Consider the following 27020-nt stretch of genomic DNA (forward strand, 5'->3'; position numbering starts at 1 on the left):
TACATTGTAGTTTTTGTGTTATAAGTGAGTGAAAGTTTGGTTAAAGAAACAATGAAAAATTTGCACACAAAGCCCTGGGAATAGCATCATATATATCAAATCCTGGAACAATTAAATTCAACTTCATTTTGTCTTTTCTAGAATAGTTTAGTTTGTCTGATTGTTTTGTTTGCTAGGGTGTTGTTTTGTCTGTCCTTCGCACTTCTCAACAAAAAGTTCGTTTTGCTCAGTCATGGAGAGTTACAAATCTTTCCAGTCACAGTTTCCTATCCCAGGATAACTCAATTTACTATTATCAGCCTAGTTGTATCTCATTTTTCTTTCCTCTTATTAGACTCTTTTCCTTCCTTATTATCCCTGATGAAAAAACCTGTTACATTCCTCACAGTCATTTCCTGAATTACCGTGCCTAAATCCTACAAATTTTTTGTCAGAAGAGTGGTTTTTGTATATCCTCTTCTCGCTTCAATGGAGTATTTAAATTCCATTAAAATTCTTACAATTTGCTTTCTTGACTCTTCCCTGTTTTCTAAAGGTATCACTTCTGATGACAGTCAGCACTGTAGCATCTCAGCAGCTAATTCCTTCAGAAAAGAAAAGAATTTCCTTATTAATACAGGTCTTCTGCTCTCAGAAAGACAGACAGGTATATAATTATTCTGCCACCCTTGGGATTTCTAGAAAGTGTTCCCCTGCCCTGATCCACTGCATCGCTGCTTTCAGTTCAGTTGAGTGTTCTGTTCTTTTAAGAACAATGTGTCTGACAATGACTTGTCTCAACTTGGAATTCAGATTTTATTATGTCTGTACGTTGCTTCTGGATCCAGTCTGAAGAAATTCTTGGGTTAATTTTGCACAGGAATGCCTCAGCTGATACGTGTGGTGCTAAAGAACACACATGCCTTTTGGTTCATGTGTTGTCATCAGGGATGAAGGCTTTTGCTGTCAAACTCAGTAACTATTTGCTGAAGGTATCTTGATACCAAGTAAGTTCCAGTGTCTCCCTACTGTTAACTCTTCACTTAGTGAGTAAATAGCTTTTGCTGGAAAAATGAGGAGATAGATGCACATGTAAGAAGCAAGACAATATAGTTTTACATTGATTACGTCTGAGCATCTCGGTTTGTTATCCTTTATTTTTTCTTTTATTCTGATGAATATGTTTGGGAAGGTTTGGACGGTCCATCCCCTGGATTTTCTTTTCTTAAAATGTCCTGTAGAGTGCTGGCTAGGAGAAGGTGTTTACAGGGTTGTAATGCATTTTTGATGGTCCTTATTAAGATAATATCTATGGCTTAGAGTTAGTTTTCTTAGCAGAGTGAACTGGTACCTTCACTGACCTCACATAGGGAAGAAGATCCAGGCTTCCATCCTTCAATGACTTGCAGAATTGTTCCCTCCGGTACATTTGTCTGTTGTTCTGCCCAACCAGGCTTTTGATTTTGAATTTGCTGGAGCTTCTTTCATTTCACTTGGGGGGTTGGTGAAGTTAGTTGTCGTGGTTTGGAACTTTTACCTGAGACTGCACCTAAACTTTTGTCTGATGAGTCCTTTACTACTCTCATAGTACATCACAGCTACACTAAGTAATCTTTTCCACTCTCACTGCTGGAATGTGTGTACACCTAAATTAGGCTTTTTTCTTCTAAACCTTTTACAGAGAGACTGCAGTATTTATGAAATAAGCTTTATTTTGTGTAGTGATGCAATTCTGTACGTCTCTCAAGTGGTGGATTTGGCAGATTTCAAAGTACACATTGCACCATGGTTAGGGATTTTTTTTTTTTTTGGTCTGGGCCACAGCTCCCTCTTCAAGAGAGAAAAATGATTATGTTATTGCCACTTCTTTCTATGAGCTGACCAGATCTTCCTTTCAAACCAAGCAGTGCTTCTGTTTCCAGTGGTATATGGAATTAATCCATGAATAGCAAGGCCTACAACTACAGTCTCTCAAACTCTTCTGCAATTCATGCAAGTTTTACTGCTTCCTCCTGTTCAGCATCAGTGGTTCCTGGAACAAGAAGAACACAGAAGGGCACGAAGTTCTTCTGGATGTCTTTGTCTCCCAGGGGTTTTGTTTCCTGCAGCATGTCAATGAGGAGCTGCTATTAATTCGTCATTGCTCTTTGCCGTCAAGAGGAAGTCTGTAACAGAGTTTTCTTTTGAATTTTTTAGGCATAACAAAGAAGGATTTACTAACCTAGCTGGAACTTGGGGGGGTTTCTGAATTAATAGCTTTTCACGCTGTTAGGAAAGCTTAGTATTTTCCCCAGAAACGTTTTGAGTCTTTGTTTATTCTCCTTTTGAAAAGCTCTTTGAAAAGCTTTTATTTCTTTTGTTTAATCAGTTACACAGTACTGGGCAGCTAGCCTTAGATGGGTACGATCTCTACGTTATTCTGAATATCATCTTCTGTCATCCATATAAATTGTATTGAAGTACTGCTGGCTGATTTTTTTACCGAAGTTAATCTGCTTAGAGCTATGGTGTTTGTAGTCGCTCCTCTTTGAGTGTGAACATATTGAGCTGCTTGGCATTTATTGCAAGAGTCCAGTCCTGTCTACATTTTACGTACACAGAGGAAGAACTGACTTGTTCCCTGTGCCTGCCCAAGAATCTCTTCTCTTACCAATTGTTAAAATCTACCGCTTTGCTCAGTGATCCACTTGCACAATGCTGGTATAAAAATTGATCTGCTGAAGAAGTTGGGATACAGGGTGAATTTTATTAGAAAGCAAAAACAGTTTTCTGCAAAACATGATCTGCTGCTTTGGGCACAGCGGAAGTGTATGTGAGGGGTGGTGCTTATGTACTGGTGCTGCTATATCTATATTACTGCCAAGGTGTCTCCATCATAAGAGCGTTGGGGTTAGGAAGTCAGCCGGCAGGATTTGTCTGTGCAGTGCGAAGCTGGGTTAATGTGAAAGCATTACCGTGTCCCAGCTGAGTTGTGTCGATAAAAGATCTTAGGAACAGTGAAAGAAAGACAAAATACTTTATAGTGGATTGTTATATTGTTAACTATGAAGTATTGTAAGCCATTAATTAAATAGGAAGACAGAAATCCAAAGGAAAATGTAGACTTGATATATTTAGCGTTCTTCATTCAGAGCAGATTAGGAATTCTGCTCTCTTCCATTTCAGTGCTCTGCTCTGTGCGCTAAAGCGGTCTCAACGAAGTCCTTTCCATCTTCTCTTTGAGAAACCTTTCCATCCAATTATTTCCATGAGAATCTTGGAGAAAAACAGAGTGATTTGTGCCAAGAGTTAAATAATCCTGTGTAGGAAATTGTTTGACAGAATGCACAGCAGGTCACTTTGTCTTTCAAAATCTGTTCAGTTGTTCAGTTCCAATGAACATCATTCGCCTGTGCCTAAATCGGCAACTGCACCGACAGTTGCATCACCGGACTCACAAAAGAATCCTTTCTCTGAGAGTTTAGAGTATGGTGGAAGTACTTTAAAGCTCTTGTTATTAGAGATGCTTTGTTGATTACTTGGGGAGTGAAGATACTGTGTAAGGGCATCTGAAGAGAGAGTAAAGTACTTGCTGTAATTCTTGTATCTCCGTGGTATGTTCTTGAAAAATTATCCCTCAGGAGTCCATCCTTTGTAGTGTAGAAGGTGTATTTTAGGAATATGGGGTTTTTTTCGTTTCAACATTGATCATTTGAGATCTGAACTCGTTTGGAGGAGCTACTTTACCCGTGGCAGAAACTGGAGTTTCAGAAGTACAAGTATTTCATGTATTTGTTCTTGGCGGAAGGTAGGAAATGGTAGGAAACAACAGGCAACATTCTCAAAAGAGGAGTCCACATCCCGGGCTCAGTAACAAATGCACTGGAGCTAAAGCATTGCAAAATTATTTATTTAGAGAAGTGAAATTGCAAATAAAAATTTTTAGTTCTTTCACAGCCCTCGAGACTGGGCAAATTCTTAAGAGAAAGCAGCAGACATTACCACCTGGTGGCCTCAATTTTTGTATGTCCTGAGGAGAATCTCTAAGAGAGTCTTTTCCTGTGATATGAGTATCAAACTAAGCAGAAGTGACAGTTTTGTTTCTCTTACGTAGTTCTAGACTACATTGCTTAATATACTTCCCTGCTGCCTCCCATATATAAAGAATCCACGTTCAGCTCTAGTTTTGTTTGAAGTGAAGCGAACTGTGCCCTGCCTCCCCTTTTGGTGTATAGCCTGGCAGACAGTACACATACCCAGAAGCACTGTACAGGGTGTTTTTTTAACGGGGCACTGTTCCCTGGTTATTCCACCGTTAGTTAAAGCTCATCGCATTGTCACCTGCAGTAACTGGAGAATTCTTCTTGATACTCATATTGAGATATCGTTGATATTGTTACTGATACTCATTTCTCTCATTTCTGCTGTATGGGTCTGTAATTTGCAGAGAACAAAATTAGGATTTTACAGTGGGTTTGTAACAGCAGAATGGCATCCTTTCCTTTTGCAGCAAGTCTTCAGCTGTGTTCCTCTTATTGAAGGGCAAGGGATTCATTCTTAGGTGAAGAGGAGTGGAAGTGGGAGGCACAGCACTTTGCACATGAAAAGGGGGACTGGAAAGGAAAGTAGACACCTGACCCTTCTTTATAAGCAAGTGCAATGGCTCGTTTACAGCTGTTGTTTTAGTCCTCCTAACCTCTCCACCTTTGCAAATGCTCTGCCTCTTGACGCTGGTTTAAGATACGCTGTTATAGAGCTGTACCGTACGGTGCCTGGTGGGCTGTGTACATCTTCAGAGAGCCTAAATGCATTCCTCATCGTGCAGAAAAGCATTTAGTAAGCACCTGCTTTGTTTGCTTAACTAAAAATTACTATTCTACAGGTTTTATGACAATGTATGGGGGTGGGTAGTATAAAATAAAGATCAGTTTGTATGGCATAAATATTTTATAGATGTTTACCATCTTAAACCTTTGTTTAGCAATCAGGATTTAAAAAAATACTGTTATTAACACTTAATATATATTATGAAGTGATATTTGGAAGGTGCACGTGTTTTGGTTGCCCAGATGCACCAATCTCATTAACATTTCTATTACACAAATGGAGCAGGCAAATCACTAATATATGACATTTATGTAACTCAAATGCAACCAGATTTAGCTCAAAACTTACATACGAACCTACTGAGGTGCAGGAATAAGTTACAAATTCCACAATGTTGCGTTCTCTAGTGTATTCATTTACATTTTCAGCTTCTTTTTGGTGTATAGAAATGTGAAGCATCTTCCCCAAAATGCTCTGCAAGCTGTACGTAAAAATGAAACTGAGCGTTCTGAAGAAAATCTGGTTAGTTTGATTTCAGTTCAAGAAAGGTCTTTTAAGGAACATTAGAATTATTACTAAAATCTTTATTAACTAATACACATTTAGGTAATTCTTTGTTTACAAAAATAAGTATCATTTGAGTCCAGGTATTAAAAATCAAATATATTCATGGCTTGGTCATGCGTAAGTCATTGAGTATTGTCACAGGTACCTCTGCCACCAGCCAGTTGCTTTTTATGGTCATGTACCCAGTGGAATTGTACTGATAGAATGGTTTGTTGACACCGGTTTATAAACAAGGACGTTGAGAAAGCTCCTGGCCTCTGAGTCTTATGCCACGGGTATTAGGTTACAATAAATGCTGCAGTGGATCCCACTGAAGAGTGTGAGGGAATGTGGAGGGGACAAGTTGCAGGCTGAGGGGATCATGGATATGGAGAGAAACAGAGAAAGCAGAGTCTGTCTTTAGTCTAATCGAACAGCAGTTATCGCTGTGATGCTTTTGTTCCTCCCCCAGATAAATTCTGTGGGGCCATTCTGTGATGTTGGGGATCTCGGTGGCAGCGTAGTTACTACACGTATGCTGAGAGAGCAAGCGAACTTCAAATCAGCATTCTGCTGCTGCAGAATTATTGTCAGTGGAAATGCGTTACTGGTGCATGCCGATACACCAGCTTGTAGAGGTCATTTTTGGTTGGCTCCGTTAATCAGGGTTTCATCTGCCTTTGGCTGTTTGTGGATTTGATTTGGAAGAGGAAGGAAAAACGGGTCAGTTATTGGAGGAATATGTACCAAGATCAGCATTGATAAGAGGTGAAGGTGATAGAGTAAGCCACCCTAATATGTTTAGATGTGTTTTGGTTTTGTTTTATGTACAATAATTCTATAAAAGCCTGGGAGAGCTCTCAGTATGTGTGTTTGTGCACCTGCCGCACAGAGCCACATTTAACATCAGAAAGACCCAACAGGGACATCAAAATGGAGACTCGCCAGACTCAGTGCGCGTCCCTTACCGCACAGGAGAATTGACAGAAGCCTGAGTGGACACTTGATGTGGAGGGACAGCACTGACCCACTGTGTCTGCCTAGCCACCACCAGTCTGTCCAGTGAGCCCAAACAGCGACTGGTGCTTACTTCAGCCTTACATCAGTTCTTCTCCACTTCTCCGGGACTATAAACAGTTGATGGGTTTGGACGGGCCCACATCATTAGCACTCATTGTTGAGGAGATAATGATGGTCAGGCTGTTGCTTCTAAGGTGCATGTGGCCAGGTTCACTGGTGTGGGTATGAATCTGTCGAAAGCTCTAGAATGACAGCAGACCCCTCCTTTTGGGACCTGCCCTGTCCAGAAGCAGCTATTCCCTGCCCTTCGGGCACAGGCCAGTCTTGACTTACACAGAGCTGTGACAGCTAAGCTGGCACAGAGAAGTCGGTGCTGATCGTAATTGCGTACGTGTGGAAGGACAGCCAATGACGTGTTAGGGCCACTACGGTGTTAGAATTTACTAACTTTGATGGCAAGTTGAGAGACTTTTACAAAGCTGCTTGACTTCTGTTGCTTTTCAGCAATAGCATGTGTGAACAGTTTTATCCATTTGCCAAATTAACTGAGCGATTAGCCAAATAAATTTGATTTTGGAGAGCATCTGACAGCACGGTTCCTGTCAAGCCTTCTGTCCATAAAAAAGACACAGCATATCATCACACAGATTACTGGGGACAGGGAGTAAGAAAAATTCAGGGAAAGGTGAGAGTGAATGACTGATCCTTAGCCAAAAACTTTTCAGTCTGTTGAAAGAAACGAACTGCTGCAACCTGTATTTCTTATTATACTAAGGGAAGAAATAGAGAGGTGATTTTTAGGCAAGAAGCTCTAATCAGTCTAGCTCCACATAAACTCGATTTTCTCCCCTGCAAAATGCGAGTAGGGAAGTGGACAATAAGCTGGAATAGCCGAGTTGTGAACAGAAATTCCAGGCACACGTGTTATCTCAGCAGAGGTGAACTGAGTAACCTTGAAGTCTCAGCAACAAGCTGAGACACAATTTTTGTTGCTGAAGTGAACACTTCTTACACAACTGGCTAACAGATGTGACTGATATTTTTATTGCGTATTTGACTCATCTGTCTCCCTAGTTGTTTGTCCAGTCTTCTGAGGTCTGACTGCGGTCTCTGAACTCTGTTGCGGAGGGTGCACAGGTAATTCTTTGGTTAGGCCCTTACGAGATTTCTGCTTTCAATGGAAAGCTCAAATAGGTAATAAAATGTTATCTATGCTAATTTTATAGTCTGTTAAATATAAATTATCATCAAATTTGTCCATTAATTTGCATAAAGAGCTTTATGCAGAGTCATGGGTTTTAACTTTTTCAACAGAAAAAATACTTTCAAAGAGGCAGTTTCGGTGGTCTTAATTTAATTGAATTTATTATGACTTCATAGTCTCATATTTGCATTTTAGTTGAAGAGATAAAACTATATGACCATCCCAAAACTGCTGAAGAGTGTATGAAATGTCTCAGATCGTTACTTACATTGAGGTCAAACTTTGCCGTGCTTAATACCTGAAAGACAAAGGTAAGGAGTTTGTGAACAGTTCGAGAAGAGTAGTCCTAGGTCTTTTAATTAAATCACTCTGCAGTAGGTCCATCCTCCAGAAGCAGCCTGGGAGAGCTTCCACAGGTTAGGAACTCACCTAACTTAATTTGTATGGAAGCAAAGAAAGGCAGTGAAACAGCAGAGAACTCTGTGAAACCAGTTGGCAGCGAGCCATCTGTTAAGCAACCGCAACTACGTCAAAGATATCTAAAAATACATCAGTTGGTTTGGGAACATCATGCCCTAACGCAAATAAAAAGGCCCTTCGAAAACAATCAGAAATGTGTTTTAAAATAAATCGCATTTTTTCATCCAGCAGTGAAATACAAGAACTGCTCTCATAGTCGTTGTTAGTAAGTCCTGAATAGTTCTGCAAAATAATTATTTCCTTATTAATCTCTACTTCTACTCTCTGGAGTAGAAACCACCATTGTGTTTCAGTCCCGTTGTCTCTCTGCCTGGTTCCCCCACGGCGTGACACTTCTATCATGCTCTGTCTTCCTTTTCTCTTCTCCCCAGGTTTTCCCTCGTGTATTGTCTGTCCCAGCCACCTTGTCCAATGCCGTTTCCATCCCACGCCATTCACTCACCCGTACCCTACCCTCATCCCTGCCGTTCTGGCAGTCCTGCTGCCTGCGCTTACCCTCTGCCTCTTCCTTCCCTCTTAGGCTTCCTCATTCCCTCTTCCCAGCTGAACTTCAAACCTCGCCTTTCTGTGCAGCCCCCAAACTGGCCCTTCCACATTTCTGTCTCTCTTCTGGCTTTACCTTCGGATGGTTCCACTTACATGGAGCCCCTGTCCTCCTCCTCCCTTTTGTGTACACCTCTCTTCTCTGCACAATCGCTTTAGGCGGGGGAAACTGGGGATACTTCTTTGCTGATGTTTTATTATTTTATGCAAATTTGCCCCAGCATTTTCCACCTACGTTTTCTATAGTCATCTGCCTCAGGTTTGAGAAACCGGCGTATTGCTTCAGTCCTGCTGATGGCATCAGTGTGACAGCTCTGGATGAAATCTCATCACTTTTTCCTGCTTCTGCCCGCGTAGCAGTGTCGTCATCGCTTTGTAAGAGAGCCAGAGGCAACAGCCTTGATCTGTGATTCATTTTGTGCCAAAACTGTGCCCCCCTGCAGCAGCCAAAAGCTGGCTGGTTGTGAGGCTACCATGAAAAAACCGGCCTTGAATCCAGGTTTAGCAATCCTAGTTCAGCCTTGCTAGAGAGCTGGTGAAATCTGAAGGTGCTGATTTGCTAATTCTGTAATCGTTTGCATGCAGGTGTCTGGTACCAGCCAGTTAACTCCACAGGTGAAAATCTAGATTTGACATCTCTCTTGAACCCTTCCTTCAAACCTGAAAGAAGAATTAGAACACCTGGCCACCAGCATGTCGGTACCTTGTTAGATGAAACAAGGAGTTGTTACAGATAGACACAAAATATCTGCAAATCACGCAGCACTACTGATTTCATTCACTGAGCTAATTAAAAGTGTGCAGCTCAGTGTGATGGTGATTTCAGTTCCTGTACACTGCACATTTTAAATCATGTTATTTGAGGACATCCCAAGAGTGGACTTTCCAGTGGCTGATTTCAAGAGCAGATGTCACTGTAAAAGTTATTTACTTAGCAGCAGCCTTTTTTGGTTACATCCATCCAGTCAGGCTGCAAACGTGAAAACAGGAGGCATTCCCCTGTTTGTAGAAGTCTGCCTGCAGGAATAAATAGAAGCACATGCATTTTGAAACAAGTATTTTTAGAAACTTCTATTGAGGGCTGTACTGCTGCTTGGACTTTCTGCCCTTTTGGATTTTGTTGCTTAGTCTATACATTTTTAATAAACACATTGCCTGCTAGCAGTGACATTTTGCGAAGGTCGTTTTTCTTGTGAAGTTGGAGAGTGGACTTGAATTTCATTGAAGGACTCCCCAAGCTGCAGGATCGTTGTTTATGGAACTTTCTTGCATCTCGTACTATCTTTGAAGCCTGTTTAGAATTTTAACTAATGATATCTTCAAAGTGTCACGGTGCTCAAGGGCAAAAAAAGAAATCTCAAAATGCACTTTATATTTAAAACCTGTTTTGAATAGCTTTGAAGCATAGTATAAGCTGAAAAAAAAAAGGCATAGATGTAGACTTACTCCATATGCACACACAGAGAATTCCACATTGCCCTTTTTCATTGTCAGCAAAGTGTCCCTTCACCTCTGCAATGCCTTTTTCTTCTATAAAACCCATCAAGTCTGTGGATAGTCTTAAGAATTTTTAATGTGAGTGATAATTTAATACCTCAGCAGGTATCTTTAGGCAATTTCCCTCAGTGGAGAGGTTTTAGTTTTGTCTACATAATTGCTAGCCTGCTTCTTCTGGTTTCCCCCGTGTAGAAATACAGACGTGGGGTTGTATTCAAATGCCATTCCTGTTTCTGAGTAGAGGATGGCCTGGTACTTGAAATAAAAGGGACTGTGGTGTCAGATACTGAGATAAAATTGCTTAGTTTTGCATAAACCAAAGCTCCTGCTTCCCACAACAGAGCACACACCAGGCTTGCCTGTTATTAAAAGGTCTGAAGGTTTACTTGGTAGCTGTGTCTCGTGTCTTCTGATACTGATGTACTCCTCTAAAACATGTTAAACGATAGTGGCAGTGTTTGAAAAGTGGCTGCTTAAATATGTGCTGTTGGGGGATATATTTTTCTGTTTCATTTATTGCTTCCTGTAAGTATTTTAGCTGTGTAGCTAGAATAGGACTCCTGGATCCTTCTCATAGGGATGCTGTTGGGTTAATTCTGTTGTTTTCTTTCTCTATGACTTTGTTTTTCTATTTGTAAACCAGCAGCTTGGAAAAGCACAAGGATGTGATTTATAGTTTAATCTTTCCCACGAAATAATTTGTCCGGTTTTCTTCCGTTCTTTTGCTATTTCAAACTGCCAGGAAAATCCAGCTTATTCAGAGCATCCTTTATATTTAAGATGTGCTTTTCTGCTGCTGTTTTGATAGCTGCACCAGCACAGTATTGTAGTTTGGCTGGATGTGTTACAATGGATTTCACAGTTTTACGAGCACTGCTAACATTTCAGTCGTGCCAAAAAATTTAGAGTCTTGTTTCAGAACGTGAAACAAGATGATCCACTGAATAGCAGCTACTGTGAGGGGAATGAAGAGAGGGCAGGAATGTAACCTGCCTTCGAGGTGTTACGTCCCAGCTAGTTAGAGGTTGGGAGATTGCACGGATTGTGCATTCGAGAAAATTTGTGCTAGGAAGTAAGGACACAAGGTTGTGCACATCCCAGAAAAATAGTTCTCCATCTGATTGCCTGTGTGGGAGAAGGACTAAAAAGACAAGAATTTTCAGACTCCGCGTCCAGGCTTCTCGATGCCCACTGCATACGTACTGCTTGTGACTAAAGCCACCAGCCTGTTTGGACCCGCTGTTTTGCTGACATGATCAGAAGGGAAGGCGACAGCCTCTGGCCGTTATCATTACCATTTTACTCTTTTCCTGCCTGCCTGCTACATGGGCTTCCCTTTGCAAAATTTTTTTTTTTTCTGTCTTCTGCCAGACTGGTTCACCCTTCTTATGCCTGGAAAATGCACCTGAGATTGATGAGGAAGAGGAGGCAGTTACATTTGGTCTTTTCTTTGCTTATTCCCAAACATTCTTTCCTTTCTGAGAGAGGGAGGTGGTGTTATTTCGGTGATGGTGGTTAACATTTCCTATACATGGGGTTCTGACTTCTAACGTTTTTCTATAGGAGTCTTTACAGTACAATGCTTCTTCCCGATCCTGTGTCTTTCCCTGTTTTATACAACCAAGAGAAAATTCTTCAATGTATTTAAGTGTTGAGAATTCAGCAACGGTATCTCTTAGCAGAAAAAAAAAAAAAGAGGAGGGATTCTTACCCAAATTTTAGCTAGTTTCATATTATTCTTGTCCGTGTACTTCTTCACTCACTCTGCTATCTAATCTTTGATTGCAGGCCACTAAAGAAGTGATAGAGCGAGAAGCCCCAGGGATGGCCCTGGCAATGCTGATGGGATCGCTTAACGTGACTCCTCTGGGCATGCTCTCTAGGTAAGACCGTTTCCTTCAGAATACGAGGTGAACTATTTCCTAGAAACACACATTGTTGGGAAATAAACACAAATAACTGAATATTGCCATTGTTATCAAGCCTAGAAGTCTTCCCTTCAGAGAAGTGGCCAAATTACTAGAATGATAGTTGCACTTTCTCATTTAATTCCCTTTGTCTCCACTGGAAACTGTACCCTCCTGTATTTTATGTGCCATATTATTTGTAATATTGATGCACGCTGTTAAACAGCTGCCTTTTCATCCTAGAGCTGTGGCGTTTCAGTGGTGAGTGAAGAATTCTTCTGTATGTTGTTTATCAAGTACTAAAATTCTTTGTTTATCAAAAAACCCCTTTGATAAATACAAATGTTGTTTTGATACTGCTTTTATTCCAGTATCAGCAAAACCTCTCTGAATAAGTTAAACAGCCTTTTATCCCATGCTTTCAGATGTACAGTGCTTTAACTCCGATAGTTTGGTATTTGCTGCTAAATAATGAGTAGCTGTTTCTCTGCCTGTTGTTTCTTTTCTATCAGTGACATCTTTTGTTACCCTGTATTTCTTTATGGAGTTGGTTTTTATTTTGTTCCTTTAATTTACCTCATTTTACCTACGTTAGTAATACCAATACCTTTCGCAACTTAGTTTGCGCTTGGGCATTATTTCAGGGTAACTAAGAAACAGTGGCTGTTGGTTTTGATTTCTCATGTGATGAGGGTATAGCAGTCTTCTGATGAAGAATAGGCAGTGATTTAGATGACACTACCAGGTTTGATTTAGGGTGAGGTATGATCAGGGTGACTGAAAGGATGTTGTAATGGTAGTGGAATGAAAATGCTGGATTGCAGCCTGACTATTCTGTAAATGTCCCTTAAACTGTAGCCACTGCCAGCAGTAACTGATGCCGGTGATGGGAGATAACATTTCTGCATGCAATCGTATTAGGCCTTCAGAAGTTTCTCAGTGAAAAGCTTTACTTCAGGCCTGAAAGCAATCAGTGAGCAAAAGGCCATTATTTTTATAACACTGTTCAGGTCGTAAAGTGAACTACACAGAAAGTAGAAACCAGCATTATGGTTTCTTGTGCCATCTCAGTTCTGCACGGATGTGTTATGATTACTTTTTTTTTTTGGTAGAATTTACTTTTCTTTGTTTTGGTTGTCCTATGTGTAATTCTGTATCAGTTTTGGTGCTCTTTGTTCAGAATCTTCTCTGAATGCAGACCCACTTCCTCTGGGATTTTTCTTACAGCAAATGGCGAATATGTTTTCACAGAAAGTTCTGCAAATTAAGGTAGTTTTGTAACCCCCCCTTCAATGAGAACTAAGGCGCACATTAAGAGATGTCATAATCATAGGCACAGTCTGAGAAACAGTTTTGAGCCAGAGTACACAGTTTGAGAAAAGTAGATCCTAATTTTTAAAAAATATTCAACATTAAATGTCATTTGTCCTAAACTTACCTCTCATTTACTTCATTTTGAAATGGAGGATAATTTCGCATGTAACTTCTTTGGCTTTTAAAAAAGAACAAAAGCAGAGGTTCTGTTAGGCAACGTTAAGCTGACACTTCTGTCTCCTGCAGGTTTGGAAATGTTAGGTCAATCCCATTGAATTTTATCACATGAACTTTTAAAATTTGTTGTATGTTATAGTTTATCTTCCTGACTATGGGCGGGCGTTAGGAAGTGGTGAGTTATTTTGTAGACGGATTCGCAGATGTTTTCGGCAAATGAGACGTTTGTCATTTGGGTTCAGTCAGGAGGTCCAGCAGGGAGTGTCTTAGAGGGTGATAGACCTTTTTGTGTGTTTCCTGAAAGTGTTTCCTTGTCTTCTCCGTGACCTTGCAAAACTGTCCTTCTTGCAGAATTATCTCTTCCCTTCACTCTATTCCCTACCTGTCAACTACCCGTGCCGTGCCAGTCTTTACTGAGGACTTCTAAAGCACTCTCTGTCTCCTTGCCCATCTATTCTGCTTTTACTAGCATAGTTTCTTCCTAAGGTCGTGGTTTTTTCCTGAAGAGATCATGTTCTTGATTCCTGCTTCTGCATCAGACCTGTATTTCGTTCCTCCCACATCCATTTCTTTCTTTCACCCACGTCTTGCTTTTCCTTCCACACTTGTGCTTCCATTTGTATTCTTCTTGCTCAAAATGAAAGGTTTTTCTTAGAACTTTTGTCCGCTGCTTTGCAAGGCTGAGGTTAACATGAGCTCCACAGCATCTCCCTCATCTGCTCCTCATTTGGAGGAATAACATGAATTTGTCTCTCAGATTACCCAGAATGCATGCACAGGTTGTGTGCTTTTGTGTTGTGAGCACGCACAATATTGTTTTGCAAACCATAACTTACTTTTTTGCATCCTGTCTTGAGAAATTTTTGGTAGCTCCGTTTCTATCTTGAGCCACTAGATGGATTATTAGCAGTCAAAACTTGTGGTTTTCAGGAGAACGGCTGCTGGTTTAGTCCTTTTTATTATTGGTTGGTTGTACCGGTCATTAGACACAATTCCGCCTCATTTTAATTCCTCTGTGGATAATTCCTGTTCCCTTTATTTTTAATCTGTTTCCCACATGGGGGACTTGCTGGATTGAGTTCGTACTCTGTTAAATTTGACTACTACATCAAGAGGAAACACACACTTCTTTAACTGGGGCTCGTCATTTTTGTCTTGCAGTAGAACATTCCTCAGCTACCTGGAATTCTTCCTTAACTGAGGGTGTACAGGGGGTGAATATTGGAGAACGGAGGCTAGGAGTTAGGCAATGTTCAAGCTGCCAGTTGAAAATAAGATTTCTCTTTAGGCTGGCTTAGCTGCCATAGAAAAAGTTCGTTTTGTGGCACAAAACCAGTCTCTGTGCTGTTTAATGGTGAGCATTATGACAGCTGTCACCAAAAATACTTGCTCCCCTGCTAGAAAATGCCGTGCTACCAATAAATGATGTTAATCACTGAGAACTATTTGTGTAAGAGGAAATCCAGGGAAGCTGGCTACCTCACAATCCACGTCCTTTGGCTCCAAATTTGGCAATGCCCTATTAAGAAATAATTTTCTTTTCTAGTCTGTCTTCACTCGTGTTTGTGGTTGATAAAGAGATTATTGCACAGTTTCTCTCAACTGCAGCATCCGTATCTTTGTGGTTTGGTTTCAGCCTTTTACTTCTTTCTTATCCTTATATCCCAGCCCTGGGTTTTTCACCGCTGGTTTTGTAAACAGTAGAGAAAAGCAGGAGGCACTCCTTACAGCCTCCAGACCAAACCCAGTAATTTTAATTCTTTTTAAAAAAAAATGTTTAGCTAAAAGAAGGAAGAGGCAAACTTTAAACAAGAGAAAGTGCTTGGGTGTTTAAGTTCGGTCCTGCATTAACACCAAAAGAGTCCCCTAAAAACAATGAAATGAAAACTTCCATCCTTGATAGTTGGTTTCGGCTTCATTTGAGGAGTAAGGAAAGATTGTTAGGAAGAACTAGATATGAATTGCATAGATGTAATTTTCACCTGAAAATTCACCTCTGTGCTTTTCTTATCTGGCATCTTGTAAGAAAAGACCTATTTGAATTCATGCAGCCACCATGACTTACTATTTTTACCTGGCAAGAGAAATAGTGTTTGACACCATCAGTGACGTTACAAAGGAACCGTGCGTGTGAGCGACAGGGTCTACATCAAAAAAGGTGTTGGATGCCAACAATAGAATTAAGGGAGCTACGCAGATCTAAAAAAGATGGAAATCTGGCCCGTGCCCAGCCTTTTCAAGCTCCGCTTCGCCGGAGCTGTTTCAGGAGAACATGATGAGCAAGTGTTTTCAGATGGGTTTACAAATTCTGAAGAGTAATAGAATTAGTCTTAAATGCTCCGTTCTTGTTCCTGCAGTGGAGAAAGTTGCGTGCAAGAGCTTCACTCTGTGTTTCTGTCTTTTCAGACCTGTGTGTGGAATCAGAGGGAAAACTCTCATAATTAACCTGCCAGGTAGCAAGAAAGGGTCACAGGTAAGAAGAGTTCTTACTGATCTGCTACCCAGAGCCTCTGACGAGTAACACCGATTGTTCTGAGTGGTAGAAAGGCCCCGCTACCACAGATTTACAAAAGTGAAGTATGAAGAATATTCCCAATTTTGGTCAGTAAGAGGGAAGAAAAGGAACATACTTTTTAAAAGTTTGAGGATTTTTAAAATCTTTAAAATTTTTTTAAACTAGTATCAGACTTTACAGGCTTTATGCAGTTTGTTTTCTTTGTGTATTTTGCTTATTTTGAACAGAAAAGTTAGGCTCTATGTTTTTATTCACACTTACTTTCTGCCTGTAGAGCTATGAGAAATACACCTGAACACGAGGAGGATTTTTTTGGTGGTAGTAGTACAGCTAGCTCTTTCCGGTGCGTGCTCTGTCTGTGTAGTTGGCTGATAGATCCAAAACCCAGCCTGCTCCATCCAACCACCGCTCGTGCCATACAACAGGCAGCAAGAATTGGAGGATGCTGGGGCAGGAGAAAACCTCCCAGTTAGGAGTGTGAAGTCATACGCGTGTACATGCGTTTAACACAGCAACGGGCCCCAGTAAGAGGATTTTTTTTTTTAAGTCTATACTACTTTTGTTGAATTACCAGAGAGATGAAATAGCCTACAATCTCTAACGGGTTTTGTTCAGTGCTTCCCTGGGGCACTCAGACTGTGAAGACAGGTAAATTGCAGAAAGAAGGTGAGGAGAAGAAATGAAAAAATGTTCATAAGTATTTTAACAGTAGGGTGATATAAAGTAAGTAATAAAAAAGGTAATTCTGCTGGAAAAGAAAAAAAGTCATGTGATGTCATTATAGAAGCAACCTTTTTCTGTTTGTTCCTGTCACCATCATGTTCTGTTCGGCTGCAATTTATTTTAATATGAAACATCTTTAAAGTATCAGGTTTCAGCAAAGATTTTTGAGATGTATAGTAGAGAAAATTGTTGCGTAACAGGCTTGATCTCAAGAACCAAATAGGATGGGTTGTTCCCAGGAATTTCTCTCATTTCTCTCTTTTATGACTTGCTAATTTTCCATCGTATTAACACAATCATAAGAAGCTTATATAAAGCTGTGAAATTGCAGCATGCTTCATTAATAAAATATTAAAATATTAATAGAAAATGGCAGCAGTGTCCATGCTCTCCCTCAGAACCGGCCACAGTACATGCCAAGCGTGTTTTCTCCACAGCCCGTTGGTGTGGCACGTACCGCTGAGTCGAGGTCTGTGGAACACTTCCATTTCCGTGGGAGGAAGGGGGAACGTGCTTCTCTAATGAGTGAATCATTAATGCCCTTCTTTGTGATTATTGGTCAGGTCACAGATTGCTTTCCTTGTTTACCACTTCTCTGAGGTCTGCTTTTTTACTGAAGTCATGATGGTTGTGTCTTCAGAGTTTTAAACTATTTTTAAAATAAGCCTGTGGAGGCACAATAACTCTGATGTTTGCGGTTACATTAGGAGTTATAATTCTTCCTTGTGTTTACAAATATATTTTAATATACATTCATTATATATAGCATCTTACACTCATCCAGTTTGCTCCAGCTCTTCAGAGTGCCAAATTGAATGTTTAAGGAATCTGTAAATCTATGAAGTAGTCTGACTTTTCATTACTCGTAAAGGAGCAACTGAAAGGTGGGTTCTTACTTAGGAGCTTTAAAGAAATACAGTGTTGGCGAGTCATGGTTTTGCCTTACAAAGTGGCTTATATAAACTCTAGCAATACCTGATGGATGGTTTGTTCTTTATTTGGTTTACATAGTCATTTGTATTTATTGGAAATTTTTGTTACAGAATCCATTTACAAAATATTTATTTCATTGCTGTATACTCCAAATGTTGGGAGACATTTTTTTAAAACTCTTCCTTCTGCTTGAAGCAAAGCTGAAAACAAAGTGCCACAAGAGGAGTAATGTCGGCTTTTTGGTCAGCTTGTATGTTCCCGAACTGTGCTGCCATGGTAATTCATTCTTGTGACCCTACCATCACTTTTTCCAGTAATTTTGCGTTTGTGTGCAGCCTGCTCAAATGGCACGAAGAAAACTCTTTACTGAGGAGCCAGGGAGGAGAATGAGGGACATTAGTAACAGACTGAAAAATCTATCCAGCTGGATGAAAAGGAAAGGAAAAAAAAAAATCACTTTGAGGGTAATTAGCCATTAGAGCTTGTCAAGAAGGGTTGTGGAGACTCCGTTCCTGAATTTTTTTCAAGACTTTCCTGAACAAAGCCCTAAGCAACCTGCCTGAATTTTATATTGGCCCTGCTACGGGCAGGAGGCTGCAGTGCGCGATGTCGTGAGGTTCTGCTTGGACTGGGTGAAATACCAGCGTGTTTTAGCAGCAAAGGTAGCTGTAGATGTGTATGCCTGTTATGGAACAAGAACAGTTACACAGCGTCTGCGTTCTGGCTTTCCCCAGCCGTTTAAAATGAACTTTCTAATTCTTTTTAAGATCTAGAGCAAGAAGAGGTTTGAAAAGTAGAATTTTTTTTCAGAGTTACATAAAATTATAATGATATTAGTGCAGTTTGTCATTCTTCCAGGATATAGGATAAGTCCACAAATAAAGAAGGATGTAATTATGGAAACCCTTATGAATTGTTCTGTAATTGTGAAGGAACATAATAGGAATGACTTTAAGCTAGTATCCCTGCAGGGATAGAGGTAATGTTTTTATTCTGCATTTTTGTAGCATTCTGCCAAATGCTGTGAGCTGGTTTCTGTATTATGTGTTCATGAAAATTTACCTCTTGTTTTCTGAAGGCTTAATTCAATATTAACTGAATTACAGTAGCCCTGTTGTACAACTTACTGTATTTTCATTTTAAAAAGGCAAATGTATGTAGTATAGTCTCCTGTTCTTTTTCCGAGTTCGTTGTTTTACCCTCTGTGACCAATCGCAAAGGGTGTTTAGGGTTTTATTTATAGTAGGTTGTAAAGATACATCTAAATTCTGAATGTATTTTAAGAGTAAATCTGAAAAAACTCTGTTTACTTCTGCAGGTAGCTTTTCATGGTCATTTCTCCTCTCATTGTGTGTAGGAATGCTTTCAGTTTATACTGCCAGCCCTACCTCACGCCATTGACCTTTTGCGGGATGCCATTGTAAAAGTAAAGGAGGTACATGATGAACTTGAAGATCTACCTTCACCACCACCTCCTCTTTCTCCTCCTCCAACCACCAGCCCTCACAAGCAGACAGAAGACAAAGGAGTACAGTGTGAGGAAGAGGAGGAAGAGAAGAAGGATAGTGGAGTCGCCTCAACAGAGGACAGTTCTTCTTCACATATCACAGCAGCAGCCATTGCAGCCAAGGTGAGTCCGGCTCGGCTCCCGGAGAGACCCTTCAGCTTCCGCCTCAGGTACTTCCCACCAGCTTTCCTCTGCAGGACTATGCACTGACGTCTGTGTGCTCAAGCAGATGTATTTTAGGTGTGTTTTGTAGAAACATAACTCCATATAAATATGTAAATCCTGTTTCAGAAGGTGATTGCAGGTTTCAGTGGGAGGTACGTTTATTATCTTGCTGATAACGTGCATTTTTATGACACCATTCTGATAAAACAGACTGTTTTTAGTGGGCTTTTTTTAATGCAAAACACTCACACGCCTGACCCTGCCAAGTCCAGTCGGTGGCATATTAAGGAATCGCTACGAGATTTTCTAAGCCATAATATCTACTTTGAAAAGAAAATACTATTTTCTAAAAACATTGATTGAAAATATGACAGATAGGTAGCAAGTTAAGTAATAAGCCGTAGAGACTGGTGTATTCCAGTGTGCCTGGCCATGTGACGGTTGTGAAATGCTGCCATAAAAGTAAATATCATCCCATTGTCTTTATAGCCTTGCTTTAACCAGCAATCATAGGTCAGCATTACTGAAACCAAAATAATAAATTTGGCACTACAAAAGGAAGAAAATTAGATAACACTCACAGATTATTTCCGTTCAAATTTTAAATGTTTGCCCAAGAAATACCGTATTATTTGAAGCAATATATAAACATTTACCTCAGTTTTAAGTCTTCAGCTTTCAAATGGAAAGACAATATATTCCTGTGTACTTGGAAAGAATTTTCCCCACACTGCTTTGTTCTATATTTACTCCACAAATTGTGCTTTTAAGTCCTATTATGAGAATTGAAAGTCTTAATTGAAAATTATGTCAAACAATTTGTAAACAAAAGCAGCAACATTCTGATTCCAGAAACATGAATTCAGGTCTACGACATTTTGACATTTCTAAGGTAGCTTCAGCTGATCATCTCCTTGTGTAGAGAAAACCCTGATTACAGGTATCTTTTATAGGGATGAATTAAGAGAACTATCACTTGCAAGTTTCACTTTTTATTGATGCAAATTTTAAACTGTTTAATTGCCTTTGATACAGGCAAAGATAAATAATATGTGCAATTCTTAAAGGCAGAAAATACCTGAGATCTAAACTGGATGTGTTCTGGCGAGTTGGACATTTCCGTGGCACACTTGTTTTCACCTCATTCCCTTTGGATCATTTGCTTGTATGGTTTCATGTTTTCTTGTCACTGTGTTCATGGCTGTTGTGTGTTGTGCATTAGAAGCATCCATCCTACACCAGTTCAGCTGTTATCATGGCCAAAGGGGAACAGCCCATCCCTGGTCTCAGCAGTTATTGCCATCAAGCAGCAGGCAGTGCAGAAGAACCGGTAAGAGACGCTTCCGAGAGGCTTTTGCACTAACAGCTGAAAACACACTGCCTGCCTCCTAGCCTGCTGTGTAAGGACAGCGTTCCTTATTTTCCTCTAACAAAGCCCCATCGCTGCTATCTTTTAGAGAACGCGCTGCAGAAGATCCTCTGTCTAAGATACAGGGCTAAACAAAGTAAAGCTCTTGCACGTTGTCAGTTTGAATTGTTTGGCTGCTGAGATAATCATTGCTGTGAAGCCTGTGTTTCTGATTAGTCATCGACTTTATCGTCTAATATACTCAATAATTGAATATAATTGAAATAATCTCCTAAAATTACTGCTTTAGAGCTGTGAAATTTATATAACTTTTCCCCCTGCATTTGCCTTGCTTTGCTTTTTTTCTCTCAATTGTTTGTTTGTCAACATAATACCGCAGTTGCACTGGGTATTCGGAGCTTGCTTTCATCACTTGCAGTTTCGCCCTTATTTTTGCATATTAGAAATATAATTTCTCAAAAATGGAAGAAAAGACTTGAGGAGTCAGGATACAGTGGACTTAATGACTGGATTTCAGTGAATAGTAGGCAACTATTTAAATGAATGGTAGAAAGGACTTAGTTTATTATAACCCAGAAGTCTAACAAAATACTGTGCTTTATCTTCCGTCTCCCAAAGGTTTAGTCTAGGCTTGAATCAAGAGACAGTAATGGCTACAGTATCGTCAGGAATGAACTGTACTTTACTGTGTTCATAACTGTAGATTAGAGAAACCTAAGCGAGGCACCTGGCACAGAGAGAGTTGTGCTGTCTGACCCATTCAGTCCCTGTCAGGCAGCAGACGGCGTGTCAGTTCTTGCGAAAAGACGTCACTGGATTTGATGACTTTTTCGTTCCCGAAGGCAAATAGTAATTGAAACCATCAATCGCCTCCGTTTTTAAAACACCATGTGACCATGTCTCTTGAAAAGTCCCTTAGGAAAATGAAGGCTTTGAAGTTCACCCACCTGACGATAAAGCTGTACGTACACACACACACATATTTACTCCAGTAGTTTCATTTGTTTGAGCTCGGTTACTAAACTGGCATTTGTACCATATTCTTCAGTATCAGCGGAACAGTGAGTTCCGCCTCCCTGAAGCACGCCGCTGAGCTGTCGTCCGGGCGCCGGGGCCCTTGTGCACAGTACTCTTGAGCTACTGCTTTGTGCCCTCTATAATCCAAACCAGATCTTTGAATTCCAAGCAGGGAGTGGCTAGTTTTTCAGAACGTTGTTGGGATTTTCAAGCTGTCCTTTCTCTGCGGTTTTAAGTTCTTCTGTAACAATCATCGTAATTACCATCTACAGCTTGTTTTCTTGGTGCCTCACCAGCACTGTCAATCCTTGTCCCAGTCCTGAGCAAAAGGGAATAAAGAGCTCTTACCTTTCGCTTTTTCCCCTTCTTGGCAACGCTTAGTTCTCTAATCTAAACACAAATATTTAACCCAATACAAAAGTACTTCTGGAAGGGGTCGTATCAGGTAAAAATTGAAGCAGAGACTGATGGATACAGTGAATATCCTTCTCTGTCGTTTCATTCGTTTCTCATTCATTTTGTTTTCCATCAGTGTGTTACAGTAGGTTTTCCACTCCAGCTAGTGCAAACAGAAACTATTATCGCTGAACTTAGAGTTATATTGTACTCCATTTAGAGTTTTGAGACCTTTACCCTCTGTTAAATTTGTTTTAAACTGGAAAATGAATTGAAAAATTTTATGGGGAGACATCATAAATACTTGGTGTGACTTTGTGGAAGTTTAAAAAAAAAAATCAATCCAAAATGCAGTAATATTCCTGCCTGTCTTTATTTCAGGTTTGCAGGGTCCAGGAAACACAGAAGTTTTGCAAGAGTTTATCAGCCTCTTTAACAGGAGTAACAAGAATATGCTTTGATTAGAGACTTAGATTGCCTAAATTTAATTTTAAAAGGAAAAAACCTTCTTAAATGTGATTGAGGAGGATGAGACATTCCCCATAGATATCACATACCATGTATGCACAGAAATAGGAATCCTGTTCTATTGCCCTTTAACAGTACACAGCCATTACAGTTTAATAGATTTAATATATTAATATATTTAATGTTTATGCAATATACATGTTAGTACTTTCGCTGAAATCAGCAGGTTGTAGTGTTTTAAAGAGCATGTTAAAGCTGGGTTTAGCACTTGTCATATGAGAGAAATAAACCTCTTGAGGGCAAAATTTGTATCTGCGAACTAACTTCGTTCTCTCAGGGAGATTTTGCGTCTGCGAAAGGCACCAAGCTGAAACGTAGAGTTGTAGGTCGGTTTATATCTGGATTGTTTTATGGCAGTTGTGTTTTTTGTTAAGGGTGTGATTTGGGGTGCGAAAGGCACCAAGCTGAAACGTAGAGTTGTAGGTCGGTTTATATCTGGATTGTTTTATGGCAGTTGTGTTTTCTGTAAAGGTTGTGATTAGGGAATGATTCTCACGGAAATCAAATGTGTGTAATCATATCTTCCCTTTATCTTCAGCTTCCTTTTCGGATTGATATTCTGGCTGAAATTTTACTTAAATTTTCATTTTCTCACAGGCAAGAAGAAGTACTTCACGTGCAGTTCAGTGAGACTGGAATTAATCACTTTGTTGCAGAGAAAGGTTTTTTTGTTCTGAAAAAGTTGATAAGGGTTTAAATTTTAGATGCAGTGATTGATGGATGTGGTGGATAGAAAAAAAATGAAGTTACTTGCCTGAAGGGATGAGACAGTATGTAATATCTGGTTACTCTGAAGTAACCAGAGTAAACCCAGGGAGAACTGGATCATGGTATCTTGCGAAAAAGCAATTTCTATTTGTGTTGTGGGATCTTGGAGTGTATAAAAGAGGCAATAGATCCATAAGCAATCATATCAAGATACGTGCAGCTTTTTATCAGAGAAAGGTAGAGAAAAGGTGTCTTATTGGAAGACTTTATTATTTCTTTTATTGTGTCTTTTTAAATTTTTTGCCTTTATCAGAATTTTTTGCTGTATTGTCCTTAGTCATGGAGATTAAAAGGAAGCATTAAAATTTGCAGGTACTATTGGAGCTGTACCAGTATAAAACTTGGGGATGTCAGCCTTTCCTTGTGCTCAACGTATTTAGGATGGGATTTCAGGAGGAGAGAACAGAAGGGAATGGTGCTTCTGACTACAAAGTGTTTGCATGATCAGAGTATCACTGTCCCTGTTTACCTTCTATTTGTAGTCCATCTTTAAGAAGCCATTTGCAAATCAGAATACTCCAAGTTGAGGCTGGTTAGGCGCTGTGTCTGGAGAGGAAGATAGACCCAGCGTTCCTGTCCATAGCGAAGAGAAATTCAAAATCTGTAGTGGAAATTGCAGTACAAATTACTTAGCCTTGAAAGATCCTCTGAGGAAAGTTGGTGGTTTAAAACCATCACACCTTGTCCTGTCGCAACAGGCTCTGCTAAAAAAATTGTCCCCGTATCCGGATAGGCTGCACCAAGGTCTCCCCAGCGCCTTCTCTTCTCCTGGCTGAAGAACCCAGACTCCGTCAGCCTTTCTTCGTATGAGATATGTTCTGTCCCTCTGATAGTGTTGTGTTTTTTTTTTTTTTTTTTTTTTTTTTGACCTCCTCTGGTCCGTGACTTTCCTGTACTGAGTACTCCAGGTGGGGTATCACCAGAGCAGAGTAGAGCAGAAGAATCACCTCCTTTTGACCTCCTGGTCATGCTTCTTTTGATGCAGCCTAGAATACCTTGGCCTTCTGTGCTCTGTGAGTGCACGTTATCAGTCATGTCCAGCTTTTCATCCACCAGTACCCCCAAGTCCTTCTCCTCAGGGCTGCTCTCAATCCCTTCACTCCCCAGCCTGTATTGATACCTGGGATTGCCCCGACCCAGGTGTGGGACCTTGCGCTTGTCCTTGTTGAACTTCATGAGGTTCACATAGGCCCACTGCTCCAGCTTGTCCAGGTCCTTCTGGATGGTGTCTCATCCCTCAGGTGGGTCAACCGCACCACTCAGCTTGGTGTCTTCTGCAGATTTGCTGAGGGTGACTTAATCCCACTCTCCACATCACTGGTGAAGCTATTAAACAATACTGGTCTCATTACGGACCCCCGAGGGACATCCTTTGTCACTAATCTCCATCGGGACATTGAGCTGTTGACCACTACCCTCTGAATGTGACCATCCAACCAATTCCTTATCCACCAAACAGTCTACCCATCAAAGTCATACCTCTCTGATTTAGAGAGGAGGATGTTGTAGGGACCTGTGAAGACCCAATGTCAAAGGCCTCGCAGAAGTCTAGACAGATGACATCTGTAGCTCTTCCCTTGTTCACTGTAGTCACTCCATCATAGGAGACCAGTAGGTGGGTCAGGCAGAACTTGTCCCTGGTGAAGCCACGCTGGCATCTCGAATCACCTCCCTGTCCTCCATGTGCTTTAGCATAGCTTCTAGGTGGATCTTCCCAGGCACAGAGGGGAGGCTGACAGGCCGGTAGTTCCCCAGGTCCTCCTCTCTGCTCTTTTTAAAAATGGGTGCAATGTTTGTGTTTTTCTGGTCACCAGGGACTTCACTTGCCTGCCAGGACTTCTCAAATATCATGGAGAGCCAGTTCTCTCAGGACTCAGGGATGCATCTCATCACACCCTGTAGACTTATGTATGTTCAGCTTCCTCAGGTGGTCACAAACCTGATCTTCTCTTACAGTGGGAGGGACTTTGCTCCCCCAGTCCCTGCCTTGATGTCCATCCACTCAGAAGGTGTAGGAAAAGAGGCTGTCAGTGAAGACAGGAGAAAAAGTTGAGTACCTCAGCCTTATCCTTGTCTGTTGTTATAATTCTGGGCAGTCGATCAGGGGGAATATGCTTTCCTAGCTGGCCATCTAATAAAAAGACTGTTTGGTTTTTTTTTGTTCTTTTCAGAATGGATTTTAAACCAGGTGTTGGCTTTGGATGGCGATTTCTAGTGCTTTTGCCTGTACTCTCTCCAGGGGAGTCTGTAGCTTTTGCAGCGCAAACCTTACATCAGGAATTTTTGTAGCTGAAATAGTGTTCAGTACACAAAATGAGGAGTATTTACTCACCGTGTGACATTTCGTATGAGAAATTTTCTCACGGTGTGGCATTTCTTCTGAGGGGTTCAGTCATTGCTGAGAAATGTTCTTCTCTTAAGAATATGGTCTGCTAGTTAAAGAATAGGAAGTCTGCCTCCCTTCATGCCATGGTAGAAATCACTTTTGGTCATCGTTGGGTTTGAAACAGAGGCTTAAGAGGAAGAACACTGCTTTCTTATTATTTCCTGTTGTTGTGTTTCTGATTCGTAGGTTAATTGAGACAAATAATATGTTCTGTGCTACTTCAGTTGGAGTATGATCATATGCATATGCTCGGTATTTGTTACTGAAGTTATGAGAACATGCCATTAACCACTGCCAGCACTCAGTATGAGGAGGAATGCAATCTGAAGAGCAGGGTATTCTTGCATTTTTGATGTAAGGTTTTGAGTAAGTTTTGAACAGTCTATTTTTTACTATTAATTCCATCTGTCTGCTTTTCAAGATTCCAGATTCCATCATCTCTCGTGGTGTTCAGGTACTCCCACGTGACACAGCCTCCCTCAGTACTACTCCTTCAGAATCTCCTCGTGCCCAGGCCACCTCTCGTCTCTCCACTGCATCCTGCCCAACACCAAAAGTAAGTACACATACCCCTTGCAAGCTCCACGCTCAGACACGTCATCTGTCAGGTTAATGTATTGCCTCTGCTGATGAAGGTTGGTTCGCATGCAAGGGTTGTATCGTTCTAGGTAATAGCTAAATGCAAGTCAGTGTAGTTCATTCCGTGTGTACTGATGCACACTTTAATATGTGGGTCCACCAACGTGTTATGGTTACTGAAGTTTCATATTATCTCTTGTAATATCAGTCATACGAGTTTGAAATTGTTAACACCTTGAATGTCTTTAATACCCCCAGGAACATAGATAATCCTGCCACTGAGTAACCACACTAAGCAAGTACTATTTTGTCAACAAAATGTATGTGCAAATTTCTAGCCTGGGCTGGGGCAGTTCTGTGCCCCAATTTATTATTGTTCAGTTTAAGACACGTTCAATCCAACTGGTTTTGCTCAAACTTAGATATTTGCTGCCTGACATTTGAAACAAAAACCAGCCTAAATTGAATAGAAAGAAAGTTTTAATGCCAACCTTGTGGGATTATTTTTTAGTTCTTACTGAGTACACGGTACTACTCAATCCTTGAGGTGAACTCTATCATGTTCTCTTTTTATCGAACTCTAAATAGCGTACATCAGAAACGGAGTGAATTGACCAGTGGCAAGGCCTGTAACATTTACCTTCGGCAGGATTCCTTTCAG

At 40.6% G+C, this 27020-nt stretch overlaps 1 protein-coding gene across 1 annotated transcript in view; it reads left to right on the forward strand.

Annotated features, from left to right (window-relative positions):
* LOC104497292 (gephyrin-like) overlaps positions 1-26336 on the forward strand; it is a gene marked incomplete at its 3' end in the record, with an annotated part of 72644 nt that extends 46308 nt beyond the window's left edge. Inside the window, exons 4-8 of the mRNA XM_010140530.1 lie at positions 11864-11958; positions 15880-15946; positions 19002-19274; positions 20539-20646; positions 26202-26336. Coding sequence (XP_010138832.1) covers positions 11864-11958; positions 15880-15946; positions 19002-19274; positions 20539-20646; positions 26202-26336 — 678 coding nt within the window. The remainder of the gene's footprint in view (positions 1-11863; positions 11959-15879; positions 15947-19001; positions 19275-20538; positions 20647-26201) is intronic.
* Positions 26337-27020: the final 684 nt, after the last annotated feature.

This window comes from Buceros rhinoceros, unplaced genomic scaffold, assembly GCF_000710305.1.
Source record: "Buceros rhinoceros silvestris isolate BGI_N320 unplaced genomic scaffold, ASM71030v1 scaffold4597, whole genome shotgun sequence".
Taxonomy (NCBI): domain Eukaryota; kingdom Metazoa; phylum Chordata; class Aves; order Bucerotiformes; family Bucerotidae; genus Buceros; species Buceros rhinoceros.